This window comes from Scomber japonicus, chromosome 19 (genome assembly GCF_027409825.1).
Source record: "Scomber japonicus isolate fScoJap1 chromosome 19, fScoJap1.pri, whole genome shotgun sequence".
In the NCBI taxonomy this organism is placed as follows: domain Eukaryota; kingdom Metazoa; phylum Chordata; class Actinopteri; order Scombriformes; family Scombridae; genus Scomber; species Scomber japonicus.
In genome coordinates, this window is record NC_070596.1 from 11,637,264 (window position 1) to 11,652,037 (window position 14,774).

Below are 14,774 nucleotides of genomic sequence, written 5' to 3' on the forward strand. Positions count from 1 at the left end.
TCTCCACTACTATTAGTTTACTGACTTGCCCATTGCAGCTTTAATTTAAAGAAAGGTTCTGTGAAAACACGACAGTATTGAGGGGCTGACAAAAATACCAACAATGCTGTGTTTTTTAAGGGTTAACAACAAAACATATTTTCTCACTTGCCACACAGCACTTCAGGAGAATGAACAATTTGAACCCATGGAATTAGAGGTCCTAGTGGAAGAGGTTAACAAACATATTAATATTAACACCTTCCCTTCAAACGTATTATTTATAGATGATGATTATATTGCATATTCATTATGGCAAACGTACTAAATGGACAGCTCGTATTATCTTGCATATTTGAAAGACGTAAGCCTCAATGCACCCCGTTAGTTGAGCAGCTTGCACATTTTTTGCAGGTAATGTCAACCTTTAGTAAGTCAGGCCCTTTGTTTCTTAAAACAATCTGAGCAGATATACCTTTAAACTATGTGCATGGTTAAGTATCACTACTTATATGAGGTTTTCTTTTTTTTTTTTTGGGTGAACTGACCCTGTTGAGATGTTAGGTTGTGATGGGTCAGCTATGTATATCAACTCCAGGGGTCATCAGTTCTCAGCAGAGGTGATTGTCAGTTGTTCCCCCTGTGGTCCTTCTCTCATAAAATGGGTATTATTATTTAGGTCAGTTTTAAGTGTTTCAGGTACATTTTAACAGTTCTTTTCCCCCCATTTACGTTGGGAGAGTTGCACATGTAAAGTTTTAGTATTTTGCGTTTTACATAAATCATGTTTGTACTTCATTTGCCTTATAATCTTTGAGTATTAATTTGTACTGTATTCACACTTTTTGGTCAAGAGGTGAACATAACCCGAACAAAATGATTCAATGCAGACAGAAATCAGCATCATATGATTCCTTCTGTCACACCACTAGGCCAGTATGTTAGTTCTTTTTATAGTTCCATTTAGTATTTAGAAAAACTTTACACATTAAAGTTGACCGCACTTATTTCTGTAAGCTGTAAGGCTAAAATAAGTGTTTTTCTGCTGCCTTTTTGAGTTTGTGTTTTTATTTTTGAACATGAGCCCTCAGATTATCATGAACTGCTTGATCCTTTTTTTTAATGATCTTGTGATTGTTTTATCCTGTGTGTGTTTGCTGTTTTTTTCTTGAATATCATTTGTATGAAAAAGCACTGGCGCTGATTTATGAGATGTATATTTATTTCAGTGCCTCTGCAAATATATTTTTAAACATTTTGAATGAATAAAGAATGCTGTAAAATAAATGGAGTCATTGTGTTTCAGTAGCTAATTTTATTTCTGTTATTTCTAAAGACAGAAGAAAGGTCTGACCACTCTTATTTTCTGCTATACACATTAGTGGATGATAGAGGGCAGTGTTCCTACAGAAGTTGCTCATTAACAATTAAAGAGTAGGGAGCTTTCTGTTCACCCAGTGTTAAGAGGATCACTTCAAGTAGCTATTAAAAAATGACATGCTTATTAAAACAGTGGACTACTGATGACTCAGCGGGTCACAGGTCATATCATGCTCATACTAACAGTTTCAGAAGCCTAAAGTGTCAATCTGCACAATCTCAGTTGCTTTGTGTAGAGAAAAAGTGCCCCAAATATTCTTCATCTTGTGATTGAAGTCATTTCTGATGGCAGTGCTGTCATCCAGAACGACTTTGTGACTGTGATAGGTGATAGAAAATATATATTCCATTACTGAGGTTTCAGACACAGACGTTTGCAGGGATGAATCTGTAAAGAATGAATCAGCTGACTCTGCTGTCGCCCTGTAGCTCTAATGAGATTTATAGCATCTTTTAATTGATTGTTGTGGTGTGATGGCCCAACCTCAACTTTATCACTTTTACTGTTCCCATGCAGTAAACATTCAGGTATTGCAGGTTTAAGCTTGCATACGTTGGAAAAGTAATTAAGAACAGGACTGTGAGAGTTGAAATGCAGTATGACTGTTTTAACTACAGAAGTATACACGTGGAACAGACCAAACTCTGAGGTCAACTCTTTGAAGAACCATAAAGACAAAGAGGCGTACCTTCTAAAACCCAAGCTGTCACCATAAAATAAGTCTTTTTATTTCTGTACGATCAACATGACTATTGTTGATAAGAAACCATTTGAACACTTTGAAACATAAGGTTGGGGGGACAGATCAGTTAGTGCTTGTGGTGCAAAATTGTATGAGCTTTGTAAGCTTTTAATTAGGTTTGGGTTCAGTATAGATGTGCACTTTGTTCAAGTAAAAGTGACAGAGTCCTCTTGCAGTGATAAAATGTATGTACTGTATATTAAATAGTTGCTGTGATATGTGGATTGCTTCACATTTTATACATTTATACATAAACACATTTAATCATTGACTGTCTTTGTCCAGAAAAACTGCTTACTCTTAGCATGTTTGCAGTTAATAAGTAAAAAGACCCCTAAAATAAACTTGAATGCGTAACTATTCTATAAATAATTACATGAAGTCTGTGTAAGCATGTGTCTACCAGTTTTTGGGAGGGGCAACCACATGTGCTGTCATTCAAAATGCATAGAACAAGACATACTGTAAGTGTATGTAAGTATAATCATTATGTTAGACAATAATAGCCATGAGTTTATCACCTCATGGAATAATGGATAGTTGTGTGTAGAGCGTAATGTCTGACATAGTAGTACCTGGTAAAACTGTTTTATCATCAAAACATTTATATATACATGTAGCTGTATCTTTTCCCCATTGATGGGTTTATTTTTTTAAATGTTTTTCTTTTATTTAAAGAGTCAGTCCGCTCAAATCTAGCGTATCTAAAAATTCAAATAATTTGGTTTTATATGCTGATGTTTTGTTATATCTGCTTCTGAGACTTCTGCTGCACCCCCCAGTACAGTGAAGGTGAAAGGAAATGTGTATTTGCTACTCATGGACAAATAAGTTTTTTAAATTTTCAACTGTTTATTGAAAAATTATAAGAGCAAGGTCTCCAAATTATTCAAATTAACTTGGGCATCATTTCTGGAGAAGAAAGATTTTTTTTTCATGTCAATTGAAATTAAAATAGTGCAGTTTTTGGTTGTAAAAGCAAAACAATGAGCTGAAAGATGCTGAAACGCACCTTGAAAGTGAAGGAAATGACAGATTCAGGATATAATGATCCTGTAGTTAGTCACAATGAGCAATCTTTTTCACATTACAGGCAGTCAGGTCATTTGATCTTTTAATATAAAAATATTGATTAGCGCAACTTTAATATTCTTTAACAATATAGATAACAGTTATCATTACTATGTGTTCCCATGATAAATGTCTTTTAATAGCAATAATACAGTCACAAACTCAATCTTTTCACTAAGAACTTCTCAGTTTAATTCAAGTATTAGGCATTAAGGCAGTGGATGTTGAATGTCAACACTAAGTCCAAAATGAATGTCAAACAGATCTCCCCTAAAAAAGAAGTGAATGCTCAGTAGTCACTAACACAATTCCAGTTAAATGAATGCTTGGAAAAATAAAATGTATGAAAATACAAAATGGCCATTTTCTACATTGTCAAATGAGAATGTCATAACATGAACATGTTCACATGAAATTAAAAATACATCCTTTTTTTAATGATTACATAGTATACATTAGAAATCATAGTTAAATTATTTCAATCTAGATGTCACTCTTGGCACAATAAATAAAGTAAAGCGTGATTTAACAAAGAGGCAACGTCTGCTCTCATTTTTGCCAGTCACAAAATATTTGATTCAACAAAGCACTGGCAGTGATACAAGAAACCAAATAATATGTGGCATCACCTGCTGCCAACAGTTTTTTTTTCAGTAAAAGTATAAATTTCAGAAGTACCAAATTATGTCTTGCTTTCATCCAGCACCTGAGAAGAGATTTCAGGTATGTGTAAATGTGTAAAATATATTTTTTACGAGAACAGATCATAAACCTGTCTCTGGTTAGGCAAACAGAGTACAGGGCAAGACTACAAGTATGTTATAATGAACTCTGCTTTTAGGATGAGGCTGAAAAAACACACTGTTCTCATGAGGACACATTTCTCTCCACCACACTCAACGCTTAAAGTCAGCTAGAGTTTAACTTTCCTTTGAGAAATGATTTTCAGGTCCAAGGTAATGGTCTTGATGTCTGCACTCTGGACTCCTGGATTAGAGCCATTCTAGATTTTGGCTAAAGGCTTGAAGTTTAAACAGCTTTCATCACATTAAGCTCTGTTTTTGACATTGTGTTATATGACAAACCCAGATTTGAGCAACTTTAATTGTCTCAACAGGAACTAATCTGAAAATGTAAGAAAACATTTGCGACAACTAACATTCATACAAAACAACTGTAGTAAAGCACAGATAAGCAAGCATGTACAGATTAAATTCATTATGTTAATGCCTTCTCTTTTACATTTATTTGACCTCATATACTGAGCTCACTAATGTTAAGGGTAGTTCACCCTGAAAAGTCTTCAGGTTCACTTAATATCAGACTCTGTGGAACCGGCATATCAGTGATTAAAAATAAGCCACAATAGTTCTCTGGGGTACAGAGCTTTGTGTGCATTCCTTTAGTCTTTCTTCCTGCTAATTCCCTTTCCTTCCTCTATACGACTTGTGACCAGTCAGGAAGTTAGGTGGAGGAAATGAAGAGAGTAAAGTTACTGAGAAGAGGCAACAGAAGTGACCAGTACTGGCACGGCCCATTAGAGATATAGCAGCACCAACATGAACTTCAGTCCAACCACTTAGCAAACAAGTTTATAATACAACCAACTTAAAACAGTCATCTCTCCTTTCTTTATTATTATCTGACAATTAAACTGAATTATGTAGGAACAAAAGGTGTAACATGAAAACATTATGGGTATTGTGCTTTTTGTAGGCCTGCCTCTGAGGAATGTTAGAAGGGTGTGTCGAAACTCAGGAAGCAAAGCAGTCTGCAATGTTGTTTTCTTGCTAGTGATCAGTGAAAAACTGATTAAAATACCCGAGTACTAAAAAATGAAATCAGATATTCTGAGCTACAGATGTGCAGCTTCAGTTGGATCCTGATTGTTGTCGGATTTACCCCTTTTGGGCAACCAGGAACGCCAGAGCCTTTTTTTCAAATTATAAATATAAGTGCACCTTTCTACTATATAGACAGCACAATCTTATGGAATTACTCTTTCCAGCAGTGAAATGGTTTTTAAATCTTGAATAGTGTTTAAAAAGTCTTGTTGGGCAGATCAGGTCTTTACTATTTAATATAAAACATTACAAAAATTCTCAATAGGATATTCTTCCTAGATATTCTTCCTACCTATATGGTACCCTAGATTTATTGAATAAAACTTCCTAAAAGGCAAACCCAGTGCTACCTAATGCAGCACTGTTACAACTGGCAAGATGGCATACTGTACCTAAATTCCCTTTTAGGTTTACATAAGAAAGGAGAAGGAGAAATAGGGCACATCACAATGTTTTCACTATTCCCTTCATCTTCCAGCTGCTCTACACCACAGAGTCTTCTGACTTGCACTCTGCTGCTGAAGGCATACTGTTTGCATGAAGAACTGCAGCATGAACTGTATGAAACAGCAGGCTGTTCATGTCTTTGTCATTCTTCCCAAAGAATTGTCCCTTCTGCAGGGTATCGATAAGTGAGGTGTTACAGCTGGCGAGGACCACGCTCACCCCAATCTCTTTATATTCCTTGACCAGCCCCTTAAACGTGGCCATGCCTGTCGAGTCTATGAATGGGATAGCAGAGCAGTCTAAAACTATCGTGTGGAAATCAAGTTCTCTTTTAACCAGTCCAACAACAACCTCTCCGTTGGTTGTATCCCCATTTGCCTTGGCCTGCTGCATGGACATCTCTTTGGCCTTCTTCTCTGCCTTTCTCCTCCTAGTCATCTCCAAGAAAGGTTCAACTCCTACAGTTTTGTAGAGAGATTTGAGGAAGGATTCCTTGTTGGCGTAGTAGAGAGGGGCCTGAAAGCGGAAGACCTGAACCCGAGGTGGTGGCATGAGGTTCTTGTACTCCTCCATGTCCTCGTAAAGGTCAGTGTCATTGGCCCGGCCAAGGAGAGAGACCTGACATCAGACATTGGATTAGATGAGATTATGATATTACTAAATAGAATATGATAGCCTTTCACAATATATTTAATATTAGCAAGTCAGTATGGTTGAAATGGTGGAGGATATGGTTTACAAAATTTGCAATAAATTCATCCTGACACCAATGAATGGGTGAACATTCAGAAACTTTGGTCTCATTTAATGATGAAATTAACACAAAACGTCCATCTTTGAAATCTTAAAAGATTGTCATTTGTATCAGCTATCAAGTATCAAGTCACTCACCTTAGGGTTCTGGGTCTTGAAGATGATGCATACCATGGAGAAAACGATTCCGACCAGGAGGCCCAGCTCCACACTGATCAGAGCCGTGGCTGACATGGTGACCAGCCAAACAATGGCGTCATTCCTGCTGGCACGCCACTTATCCGGGATGTCCTTGAACTTCCTCAGTGCCCCACGAAGGCTGACAATGATGATACAAGCAAGAACACACTTCTGGAGAGCATGGAAGTAAGGCGCGAAGAAGAGGAGGACGAGAAGGACAACCAGGGCGCTGATCAGACTTGATATCTGATGGAGGAGTGGGGCAATGAAGAAAACCAGAGATGCAGGACAAAAGAGAGAGATTTTAGTGAACACTATCTACAAAGTTAACATGAATAGATAACTTCCAACTTCATGAATATGAAATCAATATTTGCCTCATGCAGAACACCCCTCACCCACCTGTTCCTGACAGGACAAACATTGCAGAAGCACAATCCTGGGGTTACCCATTTGTTGTCATTGGCAAATTAACCATGTTACATCATTAAGCAAATAAAGGTAGTAGGAACATTTCTCTAATCTTTGTAATCATGAAATAGTACGGTCAACACATAAATCTATTGCAAACTGGGAGCTACAAAGATCTATAGTGAATTATATAACCTTATTTAAAAAATATTGGAACCAATTAAAAATGGTTTTGACCACTTTGTAAAGTTAGAAGTTCACCTGTGTCTGGCAACCAGTTGAGTCCTTGACCATAGTTTTTGCTAGAGCTGCACTTGTGGTGAAACAGTGGAAGAAGGAGGGAATGATGTTACAGAAGCCGATGGCTAGCATCTCCTGGTTGGGACGAACTGTGTAGCCATTTTTCTTAGCAAACATCTCGGACAGTGACACCGTGAAGGCAAAACTAGATGAAAAAAGATAAAATGACATTTGTGATCAGTTGAGAAGTTGAGATTGTGATTTAACCTTTGCCCTTATAGAAGCACATGCAGCCATTTTGAGAACATGCCTTTTGGGTGAACAAGTTTTGTTTTCATCCAAGAATCAGACTCGTGTTGCAAGGGCAAATGCACCTTTGTCAACAACTGAAAGGCTGAATATCACAATAAAACTTGAACAGTGGTTGCCATCAATCAACTCATCCACTTTCTTTTTTTTTTGGCAAAATGTAAACAATAAAAATGACATTGTCTGTAGTAGTTTGTATTTTGGCATGACAGTGCAATCAGATCTGTCTGGACAATAAAACTGATTTATTTCTGCCAGACAGTAATCCAGCTATTAAATTGCATTTGTAACATCCCAGATAAAAGACACATTGATGCCAAGCAAATACAGTGTAAAATTGGTTGCACATTACCTAATGACAGCTAAAGGTATGGCATCCAGTGCCACTTGTGACATCAGACTAAAGTTCGGGACCTGGGGAGGGATGAATCCTGTGGGAATATGACCAGAAACACTGGAGTCATAACGACTGTTCAGCCCCCCATAATGGCTGGCAAGTGTAGATCCGGCCACTACGATCAGCTCAGTTGGAAGAGGAATCTTTAGACGATCCTTGTAGCGTTCCTGGATCTCCTTCCCAGCCACTATAATACAAAATGAGTGTTACACCATATTAAATCAAGAGTTGTCTCATGGTACTGTACATCATACTCAAGGGCATCACTTAGAACAGCAAATGTATTTTCAGAATCATAAATTTGGTTAAATTAATACATTTGGGAATCCAAGGTAGAGATGCCTTTATTTACCTAATACAGATATACAGATGGCGCTAGTGATGAGGTCACACAGGTTGGTATTTTGAATGTTGGCGAAAATGTTGAACCAGGTAACAGCAACTGTGCCATAGCCCTGGTGACGAGGAATCTTTAGACCCAACAGGTATTTTGCCTGCACGGTCAGGATGGTGAAAGAGGCTCCTGTAGCAAAACCATCCAGCATGGGAGCCGAAAGATAGACAGAGACAAAGCCTAGCTGAAATATGGCCATCATGACCTGGGAGAGGGAGTGGAAGAAGAAGGGAGGCAGAAAATTGATGAAAAAGTCTTATTAAATTGAATAATTGCAACATCTAACAGATAGATTAGCAGACATTATGTTCCTCAAATGCCACCAGCTAACTGACATTTCTTGGCTCAGAATGGCTGAATGATTATTGGATGGATTGCAATGGCATTTGGAACAGATATTCATGTTCCCATACTATGAATTGTAATATTTTTGGTGATCTCCTCCATCATCTAGTGTTATCATAACGTTAAAAAACTTCATTTTGTCCGACAGAAGAACAACCTTTACTTTGTGTTAAGTGCTAATTTAACAAATGTTGGCATGCTAATACACTATACTATGATAGTGATCATGGTAATTACCTGACAGCCTTGTCATTATGACATTAACATTTAGCTAACTGCACTACTGTGCCTGCTGTATGTGCAGCCTCATAGTGCCATTTTTGTTACGTATGTAACTCTGTGACAGACATGTCGTCGTAAAACTGTTATGGTACACCTTCATTATAAACTGCTGTGGCTGATGTTTCTTTTCTTTCATTGGGTGATGTTGTCTGAGTCTAGTTTCAGGTGCATCAGTGGCACCTCTTAGAATTTGACCAAATAATAATTGAATCATCATAGCTATCAAACTCTATCAAATTAGCAGTATCACATTCATTCTAATATACAGTTATACAGTAGAGCAGAGAAGAGCTTTGGGAGAATACAGTAAGAAGGTAACTGTTCCTTTACCTGATAGATACCAGCCAGGAATGTGATGGCAGCAGCAATGCTGATAGCGTAACACTCTTTCCCACACTGCATGCCCATTAGCTCTACAGTGTGCACTTCACCTGCTGTGGGGTTGATGCCCATTGAAACATTTAACACATGATAGCTAGATGAGTCCTCACTGAGGTCAAAACCGGCCTTGAACACCTCTCTGTACACCACCTGCAGGTAAGCAGAAATAAGTTTTACTATTTCTAGAAAGCTTCAGGTTGTTTTACAGCTTTACTGGTTAAACTGTTTGAAAAGTATATTTTCTTTGTTCATTGTTTTGTATCATGCATTCATGCATTTTATAATAATCATAAGTGATACACTTAATACATCTCTATCATTTTTATTTTAACTATTACATTGATTGCTTAGACTTATTTCCTTTCCAACTCATGATTAATCAGTTACCTGTCCCACCATGAGGCTCATGAGGCTAAAGATCCCAACAGAAACATGCCGAGACGTCCCCATGATGAAGTAGATGATGTTGGCGTAAAATGAGGTGTATAAGCCATAGATGGGCTCCACTCCAGCCAGCAGGCAGTAGGCTATTGCCTGTGGTACCAAGATGATACCCACGATGACCCCGGACATCAAATCACCCCAGACATACTCTCTGAGCTTGTATTTAGGCAGCCAGCGCACCACAGGGAAGAACCCTGTCACGGTGGATCGGACTCTGGGCACTGAGCATGTCACACTTTGCTTCAGCTTGGATTTGAGGACTGATACTGTGGGCTGTCGCTGGCGTACCTGCCGTTCCAGGAGAGGTGTCGGGGTGGTTTCTGTGACCTTGATGACCTCCTCCATGGTCTCAAGAAGGAGGAGGAAGCAGCACAGTGATATGAAGAGGGAGGGGTGGAGGATAAGTTGGTCAGCTGTGCTCCTTGGTGGTTATCATAAAGAGGAAAAAGAGGGGAAGGGAGATACACAGGGACAGACACATGCAAACAGTGAATATCAGTGGAGATTGTTTCAGTCAATAGAAAAGATACTGAATGATTAGGTCACTATTACATTATGTTATCTGTGGCCTGTTTGAAATTGGATATAAACACTGGCTACTGTATGGCTATAAAGAGACGGATGTTAGCATGTTTAAGTGTACTTTAGCAGAATACATTGCTCACATTAAAGTTGCCCTAAATTTTCTCTTGTGAACCAACAAATGTCACATTTACATTCAGTGCTTCTTATCAAAAGGCATTGTGTGCACCTTTGAAGTCTATCAAATATGTTGAATGTATTTCCTTCCTTAAACTTTGAATATCACTTTGGAAATCAATCCTACACTGTTTACATACATGTTTGCTAGGTTGCAGTCTTCTTCTTTCCCGCATTTGCTGCAACCAACTGTTGTTGGTGAAATAGTGGGAAACCATGGACAGCAGCGTCATATAAGTGTTTGCTTTAGAATGTGCATCTTGATCCTCATGTGCAATACAAACAAAACAGAGATCCACTCTTACAAATATTGCTCCATAGCACTACCAGTAGTTAAAAACCTCAGGGGACCTTTACTATTTTTGCTTGCCTAACTAAAATTACATACATTTGAATTTAAGTGTCTCATCTGTCAGGACTACAGGTTGAGAAAATGCTGTCCAATTAATGTTTCTCACTCAAAATACATTTTGACAACTTTATGTTCTACTTGTATTAAGATGAGATGTTGTGATCTCCTTTACACAGATCATTGGTTGGTTAGTAACTCATTCTTGAAGTAGTGAATGATCACTCCAGATTACAGAATAAATGAGTGTCACAGTGAATGACTGTCTTATCCAGTGTACAAACAAAACACAACCATTGTGTTAAACTTCAATGAATGGTTATGAAACATCCCGGATGTGGAATCTGTCTTGGTAAAGGTATAGGACTAAGAGTTAATTAGCTCCTTTTCCCAGAGCACCTGTTGGACGTGTCTAAGATAGCTTGCTTTAAACCATGCAGTTAAACATCAACGTTTTCCAGGGACATCCTCCTGCTTGTAGGAATATAATCTACAGCAATTATCTATGCTATAAATGTGTAATTTTGTATAATTGTCAGGCAATTTGGTCTTGGCCTCATGGCCCGTCCTATACAAATCTTGTCATTTAGGCTACACAGATTTGAATACAGTATGGATAACTGTAGACTATGAAATTAGAGGGATAAAAGCTTAATCAGCCATTTCCTGAATTTAAATGAGCCCTGGTTCAATAGACGAATGTCTCAGATTCTTTTGTCCTTGAAGTCCTCAAGCCAGTCCTTTACTTAATGTGCTATTTCATGTACTGACACTTCGCACCATTCATAATATAGACCCTGTGCAGTTCTTCTTGTTGATTATCTATACCCTCCTAGAGTTGTATTGTAATCTGTGGGTTGAGGTTGAGTTAGGACAAGGTCATTATAAAAATATGGCAGAGTCATGGAAGAGCTAAGAAAATGTCCATATATGGACAGCAGGAATCTTAGTGTTGCTTATAGAAAAGAGAACTCTCCAAAAATGGAGAAGCAACGTTTTAGCCACAATAGCAGTTGGGCTTTAGAAAGAGCAACGTCACTCCACCACTTTGATCGAGGCTGAAATATCTCAACAAATGTAATGACATTTTGTAGAAACATTAATGATTCCCAGAGGATAGATTTTCATCTAGTGCCACCAGCAGGTCAGTTTTCATTTATTTTATGAATGATCTCAATATCTACTTTATAGATCAGCACAATATTTTGCACAAATATTCATGGTTCCTAGATGATGAGTCCTCATGACTTTGGTGATCCCCTGACTTTTCCTTGAGTACCACTGTGACAGCATGTTAACATGTTAATGTATAGCAGACAATTAATTCTTTTTGCCATTTGCTTGTTAGAGCAAAACATTTCGCTCAAAACACTACTGGGCCTGTATACAGCATCACAGAGCCACTAGCATGGCTTAGGACTCTTGTGAGTACAGTAAGTAGTAAGTGTAACTTTTCTTCTTTACCTACTAAAATGTCAACATTTATTCAAATATAATCTTAAAACTCTGTCTTTAAGCATAAAACCTAAAAGCTTAAAGCTCTGAAAAGCCGAGAGGAGCTGCAGAGTCAAGTGACAATTCTCTGAAGGTTCATCACTTAAAACGACACCTCTGACATTACACATTATAATCTAATACATTGCTAATGTATAGAAATATAAATTATAGCTGCTTAAAATAGCCAAGATTAATTTTTTCTGTAAATTAAATTTGAAGGCAGTAATGTATCCTACATGTGTAGCATTGTGTGATCTAAATTATGTTTTAACCGGTTTCCACAGGAAATTACATCATGAAAACATTCAATTAGACTTTAAAACCCATAACTGACACTACCTATTTAGCTAATACTTTGTGAAACATATTCATGGCACTCATGAATGATGATCACAGGGTCCACTAAAGGCCTTTCTCACAAGGTTATAATCCTTTTAATGGCAGCTGTGTCTCAGCTGAGATAACCATGTCACAGAGACCCTAAAACACAAATGACGTGTTATCTGCATCTGTCATCACCACAACCCTGGCATGCACTGTGATTTAGACTTCCTGGCCACTCTCACAGACTGATATGGCAGAGGGATGATGAACAGATAAGTGTGGTTTTGATGATTATTTACATAAACAAAACAAACATTTAACTTTATTTACATTTCTTGACACAGAAATATTACTAGTTATGCACTGATCACGCTTCTTAGCAGCATTACTTTGCAGGACAGAGCTAATTTTGTGTTTCTATGAATGTCACCTGATGTTTTTATGAGACAGGGGACACAAAAGACAAATTATGAGTCTATACAGCTTTGAGGCTCAACACATACAAAGGAAAAACATCTTGCATATAGAGAGCAAGAACTATCTCACATTTGTGTTGAACAGTCCTGCCAACTGTCCCACTAAACAAAGTTTACTTTCAAGTGAAGAAAAAGAGACACCTGAATAATTGCTGAGCATGAGAGGAGTCGTACCGAGGACCTCTCAGAACAAAAAAATAAATTTACCTCATTGTCAACCCCCAACAGCGCTGAAAATTGATTACATCTGTTTCTGTGACCGTTTCAAATCAATCCTCTCCGCCTTTAATCATGTGGTACTGTATAAAGTGCCATGTGGTTAGAAATGACCTGAAAGCGTCCCTTGAGGGTGAAGCTTGCCTTTCATGTATGTTGGAAACTTTTCCATCTAGTCATATTAAAAGTGTAATGTGGACAAATATAACTTATCCGGATGCTGATATCACAGCAAAATGACAGATGGTAGATTAATTGATTGATGTTGAGCTGTCAGAACAACATGTAGCTGATATCTATCTATCTTTTTAAAAAATAAATTTGATTTTACCAGACATCAAGTAATTTAAAGTCTTCAATATCACAGCAACATATATTTTGTCTCAAATAATTTTGACCAAATTTGTTTAATAGGGATGTGCAGATACATATCTTTCAAATTGTTAAATCCTGAAACATACAACATTTAAATGTCTTTTTGATTTTATGATTAAATTTGTGACTCATCCACATCTGACTAATTCAAAAAATGCCACACTATTCTGTTACACTATTCAGTCTGTTATCCCCAGTAGAATTTAAGCTGTAAAACACATTAATAAAAACACAACATGATGCAACAGTGCACATGATGAAAGAAAAGCCTATTAAATTTGCACAGCGGTCAACAAGAGCCAGATTCTTCTATTGCTTTGTGAGCGACATTGATTTAGAGAGCAGGTGGTTTTGAAAAGATGCAAATCAGTATTAGAATATTCAAGTTTAACTGAACTTGCAGAGTGACTATTTATGTTGAAATGACAAAAGTTGCTCTTTTGAAGACTATACTCTGAAAAATAATTACTTTGTTGCATTTTGTTCATTGTGAAAGGCCTGTAAAAAATGCTCTAAATAGTTTACATGACTGCTGATATTCAAATACATTCTTTAAATTATAATACACTATGTATACTGCAGTACTGCAATAATTTCACCGACAGATTATATTCAAAATTGCACTGACCCAGAAGCAACAGAGCAATATTATATTAATATTTTATTATATATTATTTATATTTTCCACCTCTGGTGATATTACAGAGTTTCCAGGTGGAATGACAATTTTTTGAAGGCATCATTTCTTGCACCTCTAAACCTTCTCTGCTCTAAAATCCAAATTTTAAGAACATTTTGTTCCAGTCTGTAAAGTTATGATTGAATACTCACCTACTGAGTCACAGCTACAGAGTCAAACAAGATCACAAGTCTGATGTGTCGTATCTAAACCGGCTCTCTGCTGTCTGACTTAACTTCTTTTGACTTTTCGCCTGTCTCACTCTCTCCTTTCCGCTCTCTATGTCTCCCTCTCTCTCTCTGATGTCTACCAGCAGGAGACGTGAGTGTGATCTCTGCTGGATAAATAGTGAGATAAGAGCAGCCCTTTGCTCACCCTCAAAGTGTTTCCTATTGGCTTGATCACAAAGAGTGGGCCGGACTTGTTATCATTTGCATTAACTGAAAAGTAAAATTATGTGTGTGTACGAAGAGGCGCAGCTTTGGGCAACAGGTTAAATGAAGTCAATTTTTTACTTGGATCACAGTGTTTATCAGCCCTGCTGTGTTTGCAAAGTGAA

General features: G+C 37.5%; 1 protein-coding gene across 1 annotated transcript; it reads right to left on the reverse strand.

Annotated features, from left to right (window-relative positions):
* Nucleotides 1-2,941: 2,941 nt before the first annotated feature.
* Nucleotides 2,942-14,503, reverse strand: slc26a1 (solute carrier family 26 member 1). The gene is made up of 8 exons (XM_053340263.1): nt 14,368-14,503; nt 9,544-10,021; nt 9,106-9,306; nt 8,107-8,353; nt 7,710-7,941; nt 7,070-7,253; nt 6,356-6,643; nt 2,942-6,082 (listed from the first exon to the last, which is right to left on the reverse strand). Exons 2-8 carry the CDS (start codon nt 9,943-9,945, stop codon nt 5,501-5,503), a joined length of 2,136 nt encoding a protein of 711 aa, XP_053196238.1. The 5' UTR covers nt 9,946-10,021; nt 14,368-14,503; the 3' UTR covers nt 2,942-5,500.
* Nucleotides 14,504-14,774: the final 271 nt, after the last annotated feature.

Bases quoted from the DNA above. Each gene is read 5' to 3' on its own strand.
- slc26a1 (XM_053340263.1), bottom strand. From the start codon at position 9,945: ATGGAGGAGGTCATCAAGGTCACAGAAACCACCCCGACACCTCTCCTG. The intron at 7,942-8,106 runs GTAAATAAAGGC...TTTGTATTATAG, and splicing joins CATCTGTATATCTGTATTAG to TGGCTGGGAAGGAGATCCAG. The intron at 6,644-7,069 runs GTGAACTTCTAA...CTCCTCCATCAG, and splicing joins CAACTGGTTGCCAGACACAG to ATATCAAGTCTGATCAGCGC.